The sequence below is a fragment of the Podarcis bocagei genome, assembly GCF_964188305.1.
Source record: "Podarcis bocagei genome assembly, chromosome: 14".
NCBI lineage: Eukaryota > Metazoa > Chordata > Lepidosauria > Squamata > Lacertidae > Podarcis > Podarcis bocagei.
This window is the reverse complement of record NC_138139.1, coordinates 44,962,121-44,979,588: the sequence shown is the minus strand read 5'-3', so window position 1 is coordinate 44,979,588 and position 17,468 is coordinate 44,962,121. Positions and strand designations below refer to the sequence as shown.

Below are 17,468 nucleotides of genomic sequence, written 5' to 3'. Positions count from 1 at the left end.
TCCAGGATCCGTTCCGGAGCCTCGGATGCTCGACGAAAGAGATGCTGAACAGAGTGTCGCTCTATGCGTGCATGTGGAGCGGTTTTGTGCTTCTGCGCATAGCGGCAAACCCAGAAGTAACCCGTTCTGGTACTTCTGGGTTTGTTGCGGATGTCTGCCAAAGTGGACGATCGAGGGGGTGGACGTTCACGGAGGTATGACTATACATGAAATGTGTTGAGGGGGAGCTTGTGTGTCAATATTTTTGACATTGTTTTAGGTGCCAAATTGCATCAGCCCTTCTTTTCCCACGAAGGCATGTGTAAGACCTATGGTGCTTTGATCTGCCCAGGGCATTGCATAAGCACCACTTAAGCAAGCAAGATTTCAGACTCGTGTATTTGTTAAGATCTTTTTATGCTTTACTTCTCTTCAGAGTTTAGGCTGGATGCCTTTTGCCACTTTTTCTCAAGGACAAAAGATGCAGCACAACAGTACTGGACACAGAGAGGGAAGGGATCATTGTGAGCTTATTGAGTAATCACAAGTGACAACCATTCCCTTGTACAAGCAGAAAGTGTGTTCCTTTTTGCCCCTGGGAAGAAGATTCCTTCCAAAAGTAGCCCCTTCTATGTTATGGAGTGCTGCTCTGGAGAGGCTCCCAAACTTAGGGCACACACCTTAAAAGGGTGAGTTAGAAGAAATCCATTAAATAAATTGTTTAAATTGGAGAGGGGAGTTTAAAGGCCTTTATTTATAAACAGGCTAGTTATAATTTATATAAAGCCCAATAAATAGTTGAATATGAATCAGCTACCATACCATTCTACTCAATTATGAACTCCCTATATTAAGAAAACATGAACATTTTTTGACTTCAACTTGCCAATTTCATACTTCCATTTTTGTATGTGCATAAGGGATGCGGGAGGCACTGTAGTCTAAACCACTGAGCCTAGGGCTTGCTGATCGGAAGGCTGGCAGTTCGAATCCCTGCGACGGAGTGAGCTCCCGTTGATACCCGGTCCCTGCTCCTGCCAACCGAGCAGTTCGAAAGCACGTCAAAGTGGAAGTAGATAAATAGGTTCCGCTCTGGCAGGAAGGTAAATGGCGTTTCCGTGCGCTGCTCTGGTTTGCCAGAAGCGGCTTAGTCATGCTGTCTGCGGACAAACGCCGGCTCCCTCGACCAGTAAAGCGAGATGAGCGCTGCAACCCCAGAGTCATCCACAACTGGACTTAATGGTCAGGGGTTCCTTTACCTTTTAAGGTGCAACAACCCTCTGTACCCAGAAGGTGGCACTGCAGTTCTCTCACAAGGCTACAAATGTAGTCACAGCAAGGACAATGGAAGAGTAATCCTGCCATTTCAACAGAATGTATCATCCTCTCACACAAACATATGCTAATATAGGTTTCATTTTATTATAACCTATGGTACACAGAGAGAGAATAAATTAACTCTATAAATCAATGCAAAAAAAGAGAAGATGTCGATATGTTTCCCTGCAAGCAATCCCATTATTTCTGAGTGTTAAAATACCTGAGAGAAATGAGCAGTCTAAAAGCGACATATTTAATGAAACATGAATTACTGCCAGCACTCACTCGACTATGTTGATATACATCAACATAGCTTATCTTTAACTCACCTTGAGTCCCCAGAGGGGGGAAAGACAGGGAAGCAGCTGAACAGAGTGGCAAGGCATGATCCCACTTGCAGCCCTTTCATAAAAGGCAGCTTACAAACTGAAGGTGTGGCAAGCGGATCAGGCCCAAACTAGGCCCACTGATGTCACATGACAGTAGTAGGGCCAGCTCCTACAGGCTCATTTTAATTGAACTCTTGTGTTGCTTGACTGTAGTTTTAATGAATGCTGTTCTATTGTTTTACTTCAGTGTTCCTTTAATTTAATGGATGTTGTTTTATTAATCAGCGGATATAATTTTAAAAATGAAGGGGACTGCCTGACCACCTCTCCTGCCACCAGTACTCTAATTTGCACAATAGCATTTGGTTCCATATTCAAGTTACACAGCTTAGAATGGCCTGTTAATTTTTCTATGTCCTCATAAAATGCCTTTCCAAAGATGAGTCCCTCCAGAATATACTGGGGTAAATTAATGGCAAGAAATACAGTCCAATGATGCTCAATTCATACAGTAATTTAGCTGGGCTCTAGTCACCTCTTTGCTTGTCAAACAAATCACAAAGAACTCCCTGTACTGCTTGCTTAGCAACTTTCTCCAGTCTAATAAATCTGTAAAACTCTTGCTCTCATGATTGCTGTTAAAGGATTATTTGTTGATCAAATTAGTCTCACTAGCTGACCGCAGACCTAAGTGAGTCAATATAGAATTCTGACACTGCACAATGGTTAAGACTTTTTCTTTTATCCAAAAGAAGCTAAGACTGCAAAGCATGACAAAATATGGGCCAGCTTAGATTTAACAGTATCCCATAGTTTAGTGTTAGGAGAATGAGCTGCAGTGAGCCTCAGACAGTCCCCACCCCTTCCAACATGGCCACAAGGAGGAGTTTGGAAGTGTTTGCTTCTGTTTTACATTAACTGAAGCTTGCTGTATCATCCAAGTCTGGAAAAAAGTGTGATTAATCTTAATGGTGGCTAATTGAAATAAACAAGCTTCATGAACTTTGGTTCAAAAATGTATTGTTTCAACTAAGCAGAATTAAGAATGGTGATGGTTTAGGGTTCATGCCAAACTACGGTTTAACTAAGACAGAAGCTTTGATTTTGCTGCTGCACCAGAGAGGAAAGACTGTGTATGGAACATACACGCCTTAGACCAGGGGTCTGCAACCCGCGGCTCCGGAGCCGCATGTGGCTCTTTTACATCTTTGCTGCGGCTCCGGGGCGGATACTAGCGAGGGGAGGAGGCGCATTGTGCGCCCCGACACTCCTCACTGTGGCGGGCGCTGTACTGGCTGTGACGTCGCATGGGGGCGGTGCGTGCGTTAGTCACGCACCGTCCCGACGTCACCTTCCCGCCCGCTGTCAGATCGTGGCTCCGGAGATATATTTGTTTTAAATGTTGCAATGGTTTTGCGGCTCCCAGTTGTTGTTTTTTCTTCGGAAACGGGTCCAAGTGGCTCTTTTTGTCTTAAAGGTTGCAGACCCCTGCCTTAGACACTGTGAGGCTTATTCTTGTAATACTAAAGCATAGTATAAGTGGATATTTAACTGTTCTTCTGCCATGTGAAAACTCTTGCTGACTGGGTAAGAATCACGTCATTGTCTCACTGCTGCCAAAGGTTTTTTTGTGACCCTTCAAACACCTTATAATTCAAATTTATCTTTTTAAAATTAAAAAAAAGTTTATTGATACTCCTATAGGCACCCCAGTTAGATACTGTGTTGCCAAAAGGTCTTTTTGTGGCCACCCAAGCCGCTCACTCACCCATATGTCATTAAAAAATATATTCTTATTACTGACCATTCCTGTGGGTTCCCTGCTGTGATTCTGTAATGTGAAAGGGTTAATATGACCCTTCCAAGAACCCCCCAAATAAAATAAAACAATCTTTTTTTTTAAATTAGTAACACCCACATTTACAGTTTGCCCCCTGGAGGGTTGACCACGGGAGAATGTGATCCAAAAAAAGGTGAACGACCACTATTTTATACTGTATCAGAGACTAAGCCAATGTTAAGTAATTTAGCCGCACTGATTAGGATGAAAAAAGTCAGCCTCTTTTTCCTCCTGGGTTAAACAAAACAGTAGGCACAATCCACAAGGATGTTCTCTTGAACAAGCTTTCTGGAGTAAATGGGGTATCAGTAAGAGCACTGCTCCGGATCTGCACGGCTCTCATTGCTCCCAATGGGATGTGCTCTGGAGAATGTGCTTTCACATAATGCCCAACAACTGGAATGAAACAACTCAAGCTGTTTGTATTTCTCCCCGCAAGTGTGACTCTCTGTATACAAAAAGTGATCACCCAGTTTTGAGAACTACGAAAGTCTGGAATTTGATGGTCCAGAATAACTTTCTTCAGCCTGCAAGGTCTCCCTCTTTTAAGAAAGCCTTTAGAGATTTGCTGATGTTTTTGGGGTACTTATTTGAACTGTTTCTAGTCACAAGTCATTATGCTTGTAACTGGAATGCAGATACCGGTACATTTGATGTCTTCTGCATTTTCTGTGTATTTATGATTTGGTAGCAACCTAGCACTTTGGGGTGTGTTTGTGTGTGCAGGGAAAGCAGCATATAAGACGGAGAGAAAAGCATTATATAATTATCAGGTTTTTGGATGCTGTAAGCCAGAAGGAATGGTGAAGAAGGACCTGCTCAGTGGCAGTACCCCATTTGTGGAACTCTTCTTGGCGGAGATTCAGTACTCCCTTACATTGCCATCTTTCAGATGACAACTGAAAACATATTGGTTCCCTCATGCCTTTGGTGCATAGCTGGAGCGCAGTTAAAAAAAAATGCTGCCTGCTACATTTTGCTTTAGTTGCTGATTTTGGTTTGTATTGATTTACTCTGTATGGTTATTCTTAGCTTTCTTGGGCTCCTTCAGGAGAAAAGGAGGGATACAAAAATGAAATTAATAATAGGTTGCATCTAACAAAGCTTTACTCAGAGTAAACCCATTTAAATTAACAGATCTAAGTCAGCCATTTACATTAATTTTAGTGGGTCTTCTCAGCGTAGGACTAATATGGAATATAATCTAATAATGTTTTATAGATGATTAATCTATTTTGAAAAGTGACTTGAAAATGCCTATCTATGCATTTGCCTTTAAATACCTTCCACATTTTTGATTGCACACTTTTGTCACTAATTTTAAAAAGCTACATATTGACAACAGTACTCAGACTATGTTGCAGATTCCAATTTTATACCAGGATTTTAGTGGCATGCGATTTGATCAACAAGAAGGTAGGATGCATTCCACTTGATCTCTTATCCAGTTCAAACACCTGACACCTGAAATGCTAATTAAAGTTACTGTAGCTATTAAATATTTAATTCTGTCCTACTGGTTCTCCATTTAATTCAGGTACAGTAACTAGCTGAGAACCCTGTCTAGCAATTAATTTGATGGAAAGATGTACATCTGGAATCAAGAGAAAATTTGCTATGGAATTACATACATTTAGGACTTGTAAGTAATCTGTCCCATTGTGTGTGCTTTAGCTCTAAACAAACCTGTTATAGGAAAGCACATGAAACCTTTCAAGGAAGATTAAAAATAAATATGTAATATGCATTTCCCCCAAATATTTTTTAAGACTATGTTCCAGAGAAATGCTACTAACTGGTTGCTATTATGAAGTCAAATATATGAAAGAGAGGTGGATATAATCTCATATTTCATGAGGATATTTCCATGTTCATTGAGATTTGCACAAAACTAAACAATGCTTCAGAAGGCAGCATGCAAATTCACAGGTATACTCACAAGAGAGGTACTTTCTGGTTTGGCTACTGGTGCTTTCAGAGTAGAACTTTTAGAAGATTCCAGCCTTGCTTCTGAAGTTGCTCTTGTTTGTCCAGGTACCAAGTAATCTGGTGGGGGAAGGATAACCGTACCTCTCTCTGCTAAGTTTACTGAGCTGATGCTTCGGATATGTGCAGGGCTAAAGGGAAGAAAACCAACCATTAAAATTAATAGAAACAATGAGCAGGGCAGTTCCAGCTCACTGTGAATTTCCTTTTTGCTCCTTGCGGTTAGAGCAGTTGATTTTTATAGATAGAGCCTTCGGATATTATATTTTTCTGAGGGGCAGAAACCCTGTCTTTCTGTTTGGAATTAGGAATGTGAAGTATAGCTAATCTAGCAAGACATATAGCCAACTCAAGAAGAATGATAGGCAGAAGAATGTGCTGAAGGGTCAAAACTACTGCGCATCTGTGCTCCTTAAAACTTTGTTTATGCTCAGAAAATTGCAATGGATAAAGATATAATAACTAATGTAGAATGGGGTAGTTCCATTAATTTCAATGGGGATACTTATTTAGGGTTGGTTAGAGTGCTCTAAATATGACAAGATGGGACATAAATAAAGGTATAAAAGTAAGCAATAACGTTTAAGCAAGATCATAGATGGAATCTACTCACATATAAAAAACACTGTGAAAATGCTTTTTTTAAAAAACGTTTTGAAAAATACATTGCATTTGGCATAGCTCACTGTCACCACCTAGTGTCACATTTGTATATTGTGCCTTACAATACATTTAAAACGTTTTATTTGCAGCTGTACAGCTGAGTCTATAGTTATATTTGGGGAGACTGCTCTTATCTTTTGTTTTAAAAGCACATCCCTTGAAAGTGTTCAAATGTGTTATATAAATCCTAGGGGAAATAGTATTACCTTGGCACTGGCACACGAATCGCCTCCTCCACTGGTTCTTCCAGAGGCTTTGTGTATGATGATGGGAACCATCCTTTTCTAGAATGGAACATAATAATAAATTACCACCTTATGGAAGCTCCAATTTGTATCCTTTAAAGCAACTGCACTGTATGCAATAGCAGTAGATGCGCCAGGATTGCTCCATGCTCCCTCTAGGATCAGAGGCAGGATACAGTTGAGTTCCAGTTGCTGGAGAACAGCAGGGGAAGGGAGCTCATGTCCTGATTGTGGGTTTTCTAGAAACATCTACTGTGCCACTGTGAGACGCAGGATGCTTCTATCATATTCCCAGGATGGTTTATTTTAAAAAGGCAATGACATTAAAACGTAAATGCAAAAACTTAAATGAAAAGGGCATAAAAAGCAGCATAATGCAGTCAATGGGATTGAAGCTGTAGCTAAAAAGCTCTGGAAAATAAAAATGCACCTTGCCTGGTGCCAAAAGGGCAATACTGTAAGTGGCAGGCAAACCTGCATGGGGACAGAAATACGCAACTGGGCTCCCACCACCAATTAGGCCTCTCTCTGGTATCTCTTACTGTCTTCATCTCAGATACTCTGAAGACCTACAGTACATCTTCTATTGAAGATATTAAAATCAGGGCAGGCATGTATAGAGACAGGTGATCCTTCAAATATGCTTGGGGTTCTTAATTCTGATTTTAAAATTACAAAACTGCTCCTGCATCAAAATTTCTCTGTAGGTCCGCCTGGCATTCCTACAGCTGACAGCATCCAGAACATTTAAGCATCATTAACAATATAACGAGGGTGGGGGATGGGGAGCTCCACTGCTTTAAAACTCTCTTCTCATCTTGGAATCAGGAGACATGTGGATTAACTTACGCTTTAGTCACATCATGTTCTCCGTACAGCCAGCCATCCCTTTCTTCAGATATAAGTAGTGTGATGATATCTCCCTGTGCAAAACTAAGTAGAGTCTTGTTACTCTCAGCGGTGTGAGGAAATATTGTTTTAACTTTTGGCCGTTTCATTATATTTAGTCCTGTGGCAACAGAGGTTGATCGTGATAAACTGGAATCATCTGCGTGATCTGATTAACAAAAAACAGCAACATAGAACTGGATCAAACAAAAACAAGTTAAAATGGAATTGAATAACAACAATGAACACTTTTCCTATCCTCACTTCCAATTAACTATGGGGTTAAGTGTAATAATTAAGTTAAGTTTTTGTATTTTAACTTTTGTATGTTTTTAAGTATGGTTGTATTTATTTTAATTATTTTATTGTTTTACCTTTCGTAAACTGCTTTGCGGGGGTTTTTTGCAATCAAGTGGTGTATACATTTTATGAAACAAATACATTAACTAAAATAGTCATTTTCACAAGAATATGCCTTTTCAACACACCTACACACACACACACAAAATGCTTACCTGTTGAATTATTTAATCTCTCTGAAGGTGCCTTTGGGGCCATTGACGGGTTGTTAAACATGTCAACTAAAGGACTAGTATAGGCTCTCCCTGTGGGTGCAGGAGGTACTCTGGGGGAACTTCTATGAAGCGAATCATAATTGTTTCCAAGCTAGTGACACAAAATTAACATTAAGCATCAGTACAATTATATAATGTCATATATCAACAATTTTGTCCACACATGCAAACAGGAGTAGAAGGTTGAAAAACACTGGATATCAACTCAGTGCAGATCCACTGAAATTAATTGGCGCAACTAATATAGATCTATGGGTCTATTCTGAACAGAACTCTGTTGGAGACAACCTGTCATTTTTCTTTGAATATTTCAGCAGCTGGGTTTAAAAACTTTATAGCATCCAGTATAAGGCATGATAAAAAGCATGTGGAGGGGGCAGATCTAGATCTCTACCCTTCCATATGGCCCATCAGTTGAAGACCAGAGCTCTAATAATAATAATAATAATAATAATAATAATAATAATAATAATAATAATAATAATAATTTATTATTTGTACCCCGCCCATCTGGCTGGGTTTCTAATGCCATTTGCCCCCATCAGCATGAACATAAAGCTCTGAGAATGTGACTTAGTTGCTGTTTTAGAAGTCATAGGTTGTATTCAACACAGCATTCAACTAACTGATTGTTTTGTTGTGCAAGGAGAAATCTCTCTTGGTTCTCCCTTTGCATCCAGTAGGGTGGAATCTACACACATATAAAAACCGTTCTGAAAATGCTTTGTTTTTAAGCGTTTTAAAAAATACATTGAATTTTCCATAAGGCTCACCAACACCATCTAGTGTCACACTGTATATTGCACTTAAAACACACTTAAAACGTTTGCTGTATAGCTGAGTCCTAAGTCTGTTCTGTGGTTCTCACAACTATTTAGTTGAATACTGCCCCATGTCTGGAACCTGAAATCATTTAAGCACATTTCTCCTTTTCCCTACCCAGCTGTTGCTTTCAGGAAGGAGCTTGTAATCAACAGAGAATTCCTCACCATACTGCTTCTTTCTATCATTGGCGAAGGCAAAGGAGTTCCTGATATTGGAGTGGAGCCAGGGGTCTTTATCTCTTCTATCATGGTCATGATTTTCTCCGGCACTTTGGTAGCATCACTGCAAGTTTCTAACCAATTAGGCAACTTGGCGTTAAGTAACTCTGAGCACTACAAAAAATATGAGTGAGTTAAAAATAAGATTATATGCTTTTCAGATTAAAATCTTATCTGTGTGTACAGATATCTTTAGTTCAAGGTTCTTGCCAAATTCTATTGGCAATGTGAACTGTAACATACTGTAGCACCTGCATATAGCTTGTTTGGAAAAAATATACTTCCCCATCACAGAAATGCAGCGCTTTATGTATGATCTCCTATAGAAAATAAAAATAAAATTCTGTAGGAAACATGCTTACTTTATAGGGATGTAGTCACAAACAATAAACCACCACGGGCTCTGTGTTGTGGCTTGAATTTTCATTTACGGGTCTAGTTTTTCCAATAATTTAAATGTCTTGTGTCACAATCAAAGAAACGAATGCCTTTAGAGTGTACTCTGTGTTGTGGGAAACCTCAGCATCCCCACAAAACCAAGTTTTTCTGACAACTTAGCATCTCCTCTCATACTAACCTCTACATGGTAATACTGCATGTGTTGAGCAAAACTGCAGTGCTTGTCAACCAGAAAACAGAATCTTTTTTTCTCTTCAAGTAGAGCTTCTCTGCAACCTTCAGCAATAAATCTTTGAATATCACTCTGTCGAGAAGTCACTGTTTCCAAATACTACATAAAATAATAAATAATAGATCACAACAGAGAAAACTTGACACATTCTTCTTACACAACTCGGATCCAAAAGCAACCTTAATGTCTTAATCCAATCTCAAACAGAAATAAACAATGTGGTTGCCGTTCTCTGATCTCGCAATAAATTTATCACCTATAAATGCATTTATCTAAATGCTACATCTGCAAATCAACACAACACTTCCAAGATATACATGGAACATCACACCCTTTGTGATGTTCCATGTATATCAAGTCTAAGATACAGTTGTACCTTGGTTTTCTAACAGCTTAGTTCTCGAATGTTTTGGCTCCCGAACGCCGCAAACCCAGAAGTGAGTGTTCCAAATTTGCAAACTATTTTTGGAAGCCTAACATTTGACAGTGCTTCCACAGCTTCCGATTGGCTGCAGGAGCTTCCTGCAGCCAATCCAAAGCTGCACTTTGGTTTCTGAATGTTTTGGAAGTGAAACAGACTTCTGGAACGGATTCCGTTCGACTTCTGAGGTATGACTGTTTTTGAATTGGAGATGGAATGGCTTGGATCTAGAATTTCATGAACTGAAGCCACTCACTCGGCAGGTTTTCCCATTCTCCTCCTTCTCATCACAGTTAGATGTGGTACAAGGGGTTGAAATGGGAAGGCACCAGGGGAGTGCACTAACCTCGGTTTCTTTATGCTCATATTTTGTTGCATTCCTTCCTCCTTGACTTTTCCTTCGGATTTTCTTCAGTTCAGCCTGAGATTTTTCCAAAGAATCCAATTTGCTTCTGTGTTCATTCTGGTATCTCTTCAAAGTAGCCTGCAATCAAAGCATTCAGAAATCTTATATTAGAATGTAATAATTGGCTGATGACGTTGGAAGCTCAGCTCCTGTTACAGCAAGCAAATTCTTTAGGATATACATATGCAACCAATGCCAGCATAATAATATAAAACAGGTATCATTCTGCTATAGTAGCAGAAGAAAAATTAGCAGTACAATGACTGTGTGCCTCTCTCACAAGAGGTCTGGAGGGTGGCAACATGAGAATGGGCCATTTCTGCAGTGACTCCCTCTTTGTGAAATGTTCTTCCCAGGGAGGTTCAGCTGGTGCCTTCATTATATACCTTTGGGTACCAGGCAAAAACGTTCCTCTTCAACCAGACCTTTGGCTGATTTAGCATCTTACACCCCTTTTAAGTGTGTTTGTGGGAGGGGGAAGGGAGGTTTATTGGTTCGTTTGCTTTTTGTTCTTATCATGGATTTTGTGTTTTTATATTGTATTTTATGCTGTGAACCGCCCTGAGATATACGGATGAAGGGTGGTATGCAAATTAAATAAATAAGAATAAGAATAATGTGCTGCAGTTTGTTTCCTCAATCTAGTATCAGCAACTTTCACGTGGAAAACATTAGAGCAGCCAAACATAAATAAATAGTTTTTCAAAAGAAACTTGAGAATGAAAACAATTTGAGTTGTATTTGTTCAAGATTCCGTATGTATTGCTGTCATCTTCTTGTAGACAACACATGGAACCGTTGCTAAACCTGCCAAGGATCTTAGAAATAAAAAGAGGGAGGTTGATGTTTCTTGCTTTGGAGTAAAATGTATATAATCCTGGTCTTTTAAAAATGCCTCTTGCTTATATATGCAAATATCTCCCTGTGCTCTCAGGAACTCTGGTGACCTTGGGTTGACGCAATGGAATATCTGACTGACTGGCATGGAACGTCTTCCTCAAAATGACATTTCAAGCAGGTATCTAATAATTTTACATGTTACGCATGATACATGCCTGTTGACATGGTTCATTAAAAAATGTTTATATTCCAAATACAAATACACGAAATCCTCCACAACAGGTTTTCCTAATAGAAACTTCTCTCTACCTAATTTCCTGTGTCATTCAGCTATGTCATAAAAGTTGAATATTATCCTAGAATATTCTGTTTAAGTCAGAGACTCATATCCAGCCCTTAAGCCAATTCACAAGAGTTCTGTAACCGGCCACCATTTGCCACAAAAATACCTTATCTGCCATACTCAGTATGGGTTTCTTGTGAAAATTCATCAAGATATCACACAGTTTATACATTCAGTCCGCAGTTTGTGGCAGATTTATATTTTTCTAGCAATATGCTAAGGTAATCCAGCTATGAGAATGTTTCATACTTGTAATTCTATCTTTGTTTGATAAGTACAAGCAAAACTATTAAGAAGATGCAAATTAAGTTGATAGCCAGTGATTTAGTTTTGTTCTACCCAGTATCTGTGCCCACACCTGCTGAACTTTCAGACAAGACAAATGCAGTTAAGTTCCTGATTTATGAAACCCTTTCTAACATAGGCCAACACCACTGTTTTTATTCCAGCAGATGTCCAGGTGCTACTATTTTAATTAGTTATTTTAAAAAACACATAGGAACTGGCTGGTGTATGTATTCAAATAATTGAGAGATTATATTCCCATACTGAGAAGCCTGGGCTTTGAGATCTGCAGGGGGAACCTTGCTTGTGTTCCTCATGCCTAATGAGATTTGCAGGGTGGAGACCCATGGGTCGGTTTTTTCCCCTGCAGTGGCTCCATGCCTTTGGAACAACCTCCCCTTTGTGGTGTGTCTCACTATGACATTGCTGCCTTTTCACTGTCAGGTGAAGAAGCACCTCTTTGCCAAGATTTGGGATAGGGATATATGCGCTAATTGAATTTTTGTTGCTGTTTTAACTTGTAACTGGATATTTGCATTTGGTTTTATGTGCTTTAATGCTTTTGTTTAATCTTTTGGTTTTAAGTGTACAGAGGTACCTCGCAAGACGAATGCCTCGGAAGACGAAAAACTCGCAAGACGAAAGAGTTTTTCGTTTTTTGAGTTGCTTCGCAAGACGAATTTCCCTATGGGCTTGCTTTGCAAGACGAAAATGTCTTGCAAGTTTGTTTCCTTTTTCTTAAAACCGCTTGAAGAGGTGCAGTTGCGACTTGACCGTGCTTTGCAAGACAAAAAATTCGCAAGACAAAAAAACTCGCAGAACGAATTAATTTCATCTTGTGAGGCACCACTGTATGTAATTCCATCCTGGGACCTTTAAGTGAAGGACAGATCAGATTAATAAAATAAATAAAATTGGCCAATCAAGGATTTGTTCTCATGTATTTTTGCATCTTAAATGTATCTAAGGAGACATTTGAAATGCCTTCCATAGGTCCGCAGGATATCCAAGACTATTTCTGTGAAGGTGGGATTCATTTTATTTTGATCAAGATAGTTTTGGTAAGACAATTACCAATGTGAAAGTATTCATAAGATGAAAGCTTAACGTCAGGATTCTGAATATTGCATCACTTTCATATAGGTCCACAAATCTGCTGCTTGAGATGCATGATCAGGCCCTTGACTTTTTGACTTTAACTCATAGTGTCTGACTGTCAGTTATTCTCCACTACAAAAATTTATATATAAATTTTTCTCACTATATAGAAGGATCTGGCAACTTCTGTTTCAGTGTATCTGAAGAAGTGTGCATGCACACGAAAGCTCATACCAAGAACTAACTTAGTTGGTCTTTAAGGTGCTACTGGAAGGATTTTTTTTATTTTGACTATGGCAGACCAACACGGCTACCTATCTGTTACAAAAATTTAATAACTGAGCCATTGCATAATATAACAATAAATATGCCATTATCAGCCTTCCTTTGACTAGTTAATATCTTAGCTTTAATCCTTTCTTTAATTTTTAAGACATTTTTGCCAGTGATTAATATCTCCATCAGATATAAAAATAGGTAAAATCTGAATATATAACATCTAGGAACCCAAAACACCTTAGTTATAGCTACATGTACAAATCAGGATTAATGTAATTTAGTATTTTTGGAATTCTTAATGTTTCAGCCTTGAAGACAACACATGTAGATTGGCAAAGTTGATATACTACAAACATCAACAGAGATATTAAGGACTGAACTTAGTGCCCTAAATCATAAAAATTGCTGTAAGCACAGGGGCTCTGCTCCACGTGTAAAACCTTCCCAATCTGCTTCGGGAAAGTCATTTCTTGTGCTATTTGCCAAAACTAAGTAGCACATACGATAAGATAATCATATAAATTATTAATCTTCTCTGGCACTGAAAAACAATATACTTACATTCATGTATTTTACATCTAGTTCAGTCTTCTTCTCCAGCTCAGATATAATCTCTTTATGGAATTTCTTGAACTGCAAGAGTAAATGGATAACCATGTAGTCAAAGGGTTAGTTTACACACAAAGGTTTTTTTTCCTAAATAGGTATTCTAAAAAATTAAAAAAAGAAGTTAAAATATTGCATGGGTCTTTACTTACACTTTCTTCTAAGCTGTCATTCAGTTTCTTCTGTGCAATAGAAATTTCTATGAGAACATGCCCTGTTGACAAACACAATTAATTAATTTTTATACTGTTCTTCATCATTTGTGATCCCTATGTTACCAACGTGGTTACTTATAGATTAAAGCATGGTATGACAAATTAAACCAGATAAAACTGAATCAAATCACATCAAAACATACAACAGACGGTGATTCCTCAATTACAGTTGGCCAAAACAAACCAGCCACCCCCAAAATACCAGGTGAAGAGATAGGTGTTCAGCTGAAGTGGACTCAGTGGAGTATTGGCAACCAGTGCTTGTAAAGTCAGTATTACAATATTTCAATTAACTGCTCTGCTCAACATTGGTGGCTGTGTTCTGTAGTTGTTGCAGCTTCTGCTACATCTTCAAAATCAGGCCCATGTAGAATGCATTATAATAATCTAATCAGGAGGTTGCTAGTGCATGGGTTACTTTGGCAAGGCTATCTTGATCTAGATATGGTGAAAGCTGGAGCAGCAGCCATAGCTGGAAAAAGGTACCTTCTGAGCATCCACTTAGCTGGATCAAGAACTAGCCCAGACTACACACTGCTCCTTCAAGGGGAGTGCAGTTAACTTTTTTTTCTGTTCTGGTAACTTTTATGATGAAAGACAGTAAATAGAAGCATTCAACAGTACATAGTATATCTGGATATTCTTTTTCGAGCCCTTGCCACAAAAAGCAAAACAAATTTTAGAGTAAAATTATACATGGCCACAGCTACTCACAATTGCTAATTGACATCAATATATTTTACAATACTACCTTATAAACATTACTTTGCATTTCTTTCTTTTATAGAGCTATAAGCTTGGTGGATCAGGGTAATGTTATGGACATAGTGTATTTTGACTTCAGTAAGGCTTTTGACAAAGTCCCCTATGATATTCTTACAGAGAAGCTGGTAAAATGTGGTTGAACAAGGTAACTTGGGTGGATTTGTAGCTGGTTTTCTGACCGAACCCAAAGAGTGCTCACTAATGGTTGCTCATCATCCTGGAAAAAAGGACAAGTGGGGTGCTGAAGGGTTCTGTCCTGGGCTCATTGTTGTTCATCTTGTTCATGGATGAAGGAATTGAGGGGGATGCTCATCAAATTTGCAGATGACATGAAACTGGGAGGGCTAGCTAATGCTGCAGAAGACAGAATCGGGATTCAATATTACCTTAATAGATTGGCGAATTGGGCCAAAACTAACAAAATAAATTTCAACAGGGACAAATGTAAGCTTCTACACTTAGGCAGGAATAACCAGCTGCGCAAGTACAAAATGGGTTGCATCTGCTTTGCCAGTAGTACATGTGAAAAAGATCTAGGAGTCTTAGTAGACCACAAGCTTAAAATGAGTCAACAGTGTGACACAGCAGCAAAGAAGAAGAAGAAAATCTGTACCGAAGTATAGTGCACAGATCAAGGGATGTAATAGTACTGCACTAGTCTGCCTTGGTCAGACCACACTTGGAGTACTTTATCCAGTTCTGGGTGCCACAATTTATGAAGGATATTGACAAGATGAAATGTGTGGAGGAGGGCAACCAAGATGATCAGGGGTCTGGAAATCAAGCTTTAAGAGGAACGTTTGAGGGATGGAGCAAGCTTGTTTTCTCCTGCTCAGGAGGCTAGGACCTAAACCAATGGCTTCAAGTTACAAGAAAGGAGATTTTGACTAAACAACAGAAAGAACTTTCTGACGGTAAGAGCTGTTTGAGAGTGGAACAGACTCCCTTGGAAGGTGGTGGACTCTCCTTCCTTGGAGGTTTTTAAGTGGAGGCTGGATGGCCATCTTTAGTTGAGATTCCTGCATTGCAGGGGGTTGGACTAGATAGCCCTTGGGATCCATTCCAACTCTACAGTTCTATGATTTTATATGCTCTATCTGAACATACTCAGAGGCAAGTGGGACCATGCCTGCTGTCCCTGTCCACAACTTCAGTGCACTGTTTGGCTTAGAACAAACATAGTCTACACTTCTGTGGGAGTTGGTCAGGAGTGGGTCTCATGTGGCCCTCAGCCTAATTTCATGCAAGTGGCAGGAAGGGGGAAACGGAGATAAGGGAATAACAGAAAAAGAGAAAGAAAGGAATTGCAGAAGTGGAAAGAGAAAATGCGGTGACAGAGAAAAGAGGTGGCCCACCCACCTTTGACTCTGATCCCATCAACCACTGGTACGTGGCTCTTGATGGATTACTCTTGGATTACGTGGCTCTTGATGGATTACTATTAACCTGTCCCCCTGCTAGCATTCTGCTGCCCAACCTCTACTTGCGATCTTTGTCGTTTTCTTGCATCGTGCCACAGAGATTCTAAATGGACCACAGCTGGTTGGCAGTGCAACTATGGCTAAAGAGCAACACAGTCTGTCAAAACCACTTCCTTCTGCTTATGACAACAGGAATAAGGGTTCAGCAGGTTATTGAACCCTCATCCTTATGTGTCCTCCTTCCACATTAACTATTACAACAGCAAACGGTTGGGAGGGCTAATTTATACATGCCCTTCCTCTTCTGCCATATTAGTAGCACTCTGTCTCTGCTTTAGCTCCGCCACCTGAAAAAACAAAAATACTTATAACCTGTTTTGCAAATGACGTTAGGGATAAGGCTGAGCATAATCCTGTCCTTAGCTATGCATGGGCAAGTCCCACCTACTTAAATGGGACTTAAGTACTATAGGCAGGACTGCAGAGGAGGACATTAGACTACTTGGCCTTAAGAATGCATATTTGTAGACATAATGAAATAATAAAGGAATCTAATTTACAATGTAAAACAGACTGGTCAATTTCAACTACATTTAATGAATAAAGTTCAGGGCCTGCTTTTTTCAGCTCCGCTCATACAGTACATGCTTTTGAGAATTTGCTGCCACAGCAACACAGCTGACCAAAGGCTGGCACTTTTGCAAAGATTAATGCAGTAGAACCTGGAACTCAAAGTACTGACAGTAATCCAACAAGGTTGTGTGCTGGCTCAACCCTCCCCACCCCTGTACACTCCCTTCCTTTGGCTTTTCCTGCCACCACCGTGTAAATGTTCAATAAAACAACTCATTTACCTGGCAGGTCAAGACTGGAAAACCTGACTTTCAGATGTTGTTATTCTAGTCTCAGTAGCACTCAGCCTGACTGAACATCTCAGAGAAACAGTGTGTTACGGTGCTATTCCTGAAAACTTTTTTTTTTTACACTTCAAAACAATTTGAAAGACTAATATAATTGGGAAATTAAAGCAAGTGATTAAGACTGTCATTTTAGACACCTGCCTCATTTTTTCTTCTAATCTACAACATCCTTCTAAGAGCCTCATTGTCACCATGCAGACGTATGCACTGCCTAACCTATTTCCTCTTGTGTCATGAGTCAATATTTTTACAGTGAAACCATAGTAATGTCAGAGAGCTTAGTAAAGCGCAAATGGTAGGACAAGTTGTGCTCCTTTATGTAAATGCCCACAGTTAGCAGCTTCAGAGAATTTTAAAGTCATATTATTAA

At 39.4% G+C, this 17,468-nt stretch overlaps 1 protein-coding gene across 3 annotated transcripts in view; it reads right to left on the bottom strand.

Annotated features, from left to right (window-relative positions):
- The window catches only part of BAIAP2L1 (BAR/IMD domain containing adaptor protein 2 like 1), a 64,663-nt gene that overhangs the window by 7,541 nt on the left and 39,654 nt on the right, over positions 1-17,468 (bottom strand). For all 3 annotated transcript variants that reach the window (XM_081169565.1, XM_081169566.1, XM_081169564.1), the window contains 9 exons: positions 13,930-13,991; positions 13,733-13,804; positions 10,267-10,404; positions 9,446-9,598; positions 8,815-8,982; positions 7,766-7,916; positions 7,212-7,419; positions 6,324-6,401; positions 5,408-5,585 (listed from right to left, as the gene is read on the bottom strand). In XM_081169565.1, coding sequence (XP_081025691.1) covers positions 5,408-5,585; positions 6,324-6,401; positions 7,212-7,419; positions 7,766-7,916; positions 8,815-8,982; positions 9,446-9,598; positions 10,267-10,404; positions 13,733-13,804; positions 13,930-13,991 — 1,208 coding nt within the window. The remainder of the gene's footprint in view (positions 1-5,407; positions 5,586-6,323; positions 6,402-7,211; positions 7,420-7,765; positions 7,917-8,814; positions 8,983-9,445; positions 9,599-10,266; positions 10,405-13,732; positions 13,805-13,929; positions 13,992-17,468) is intronic.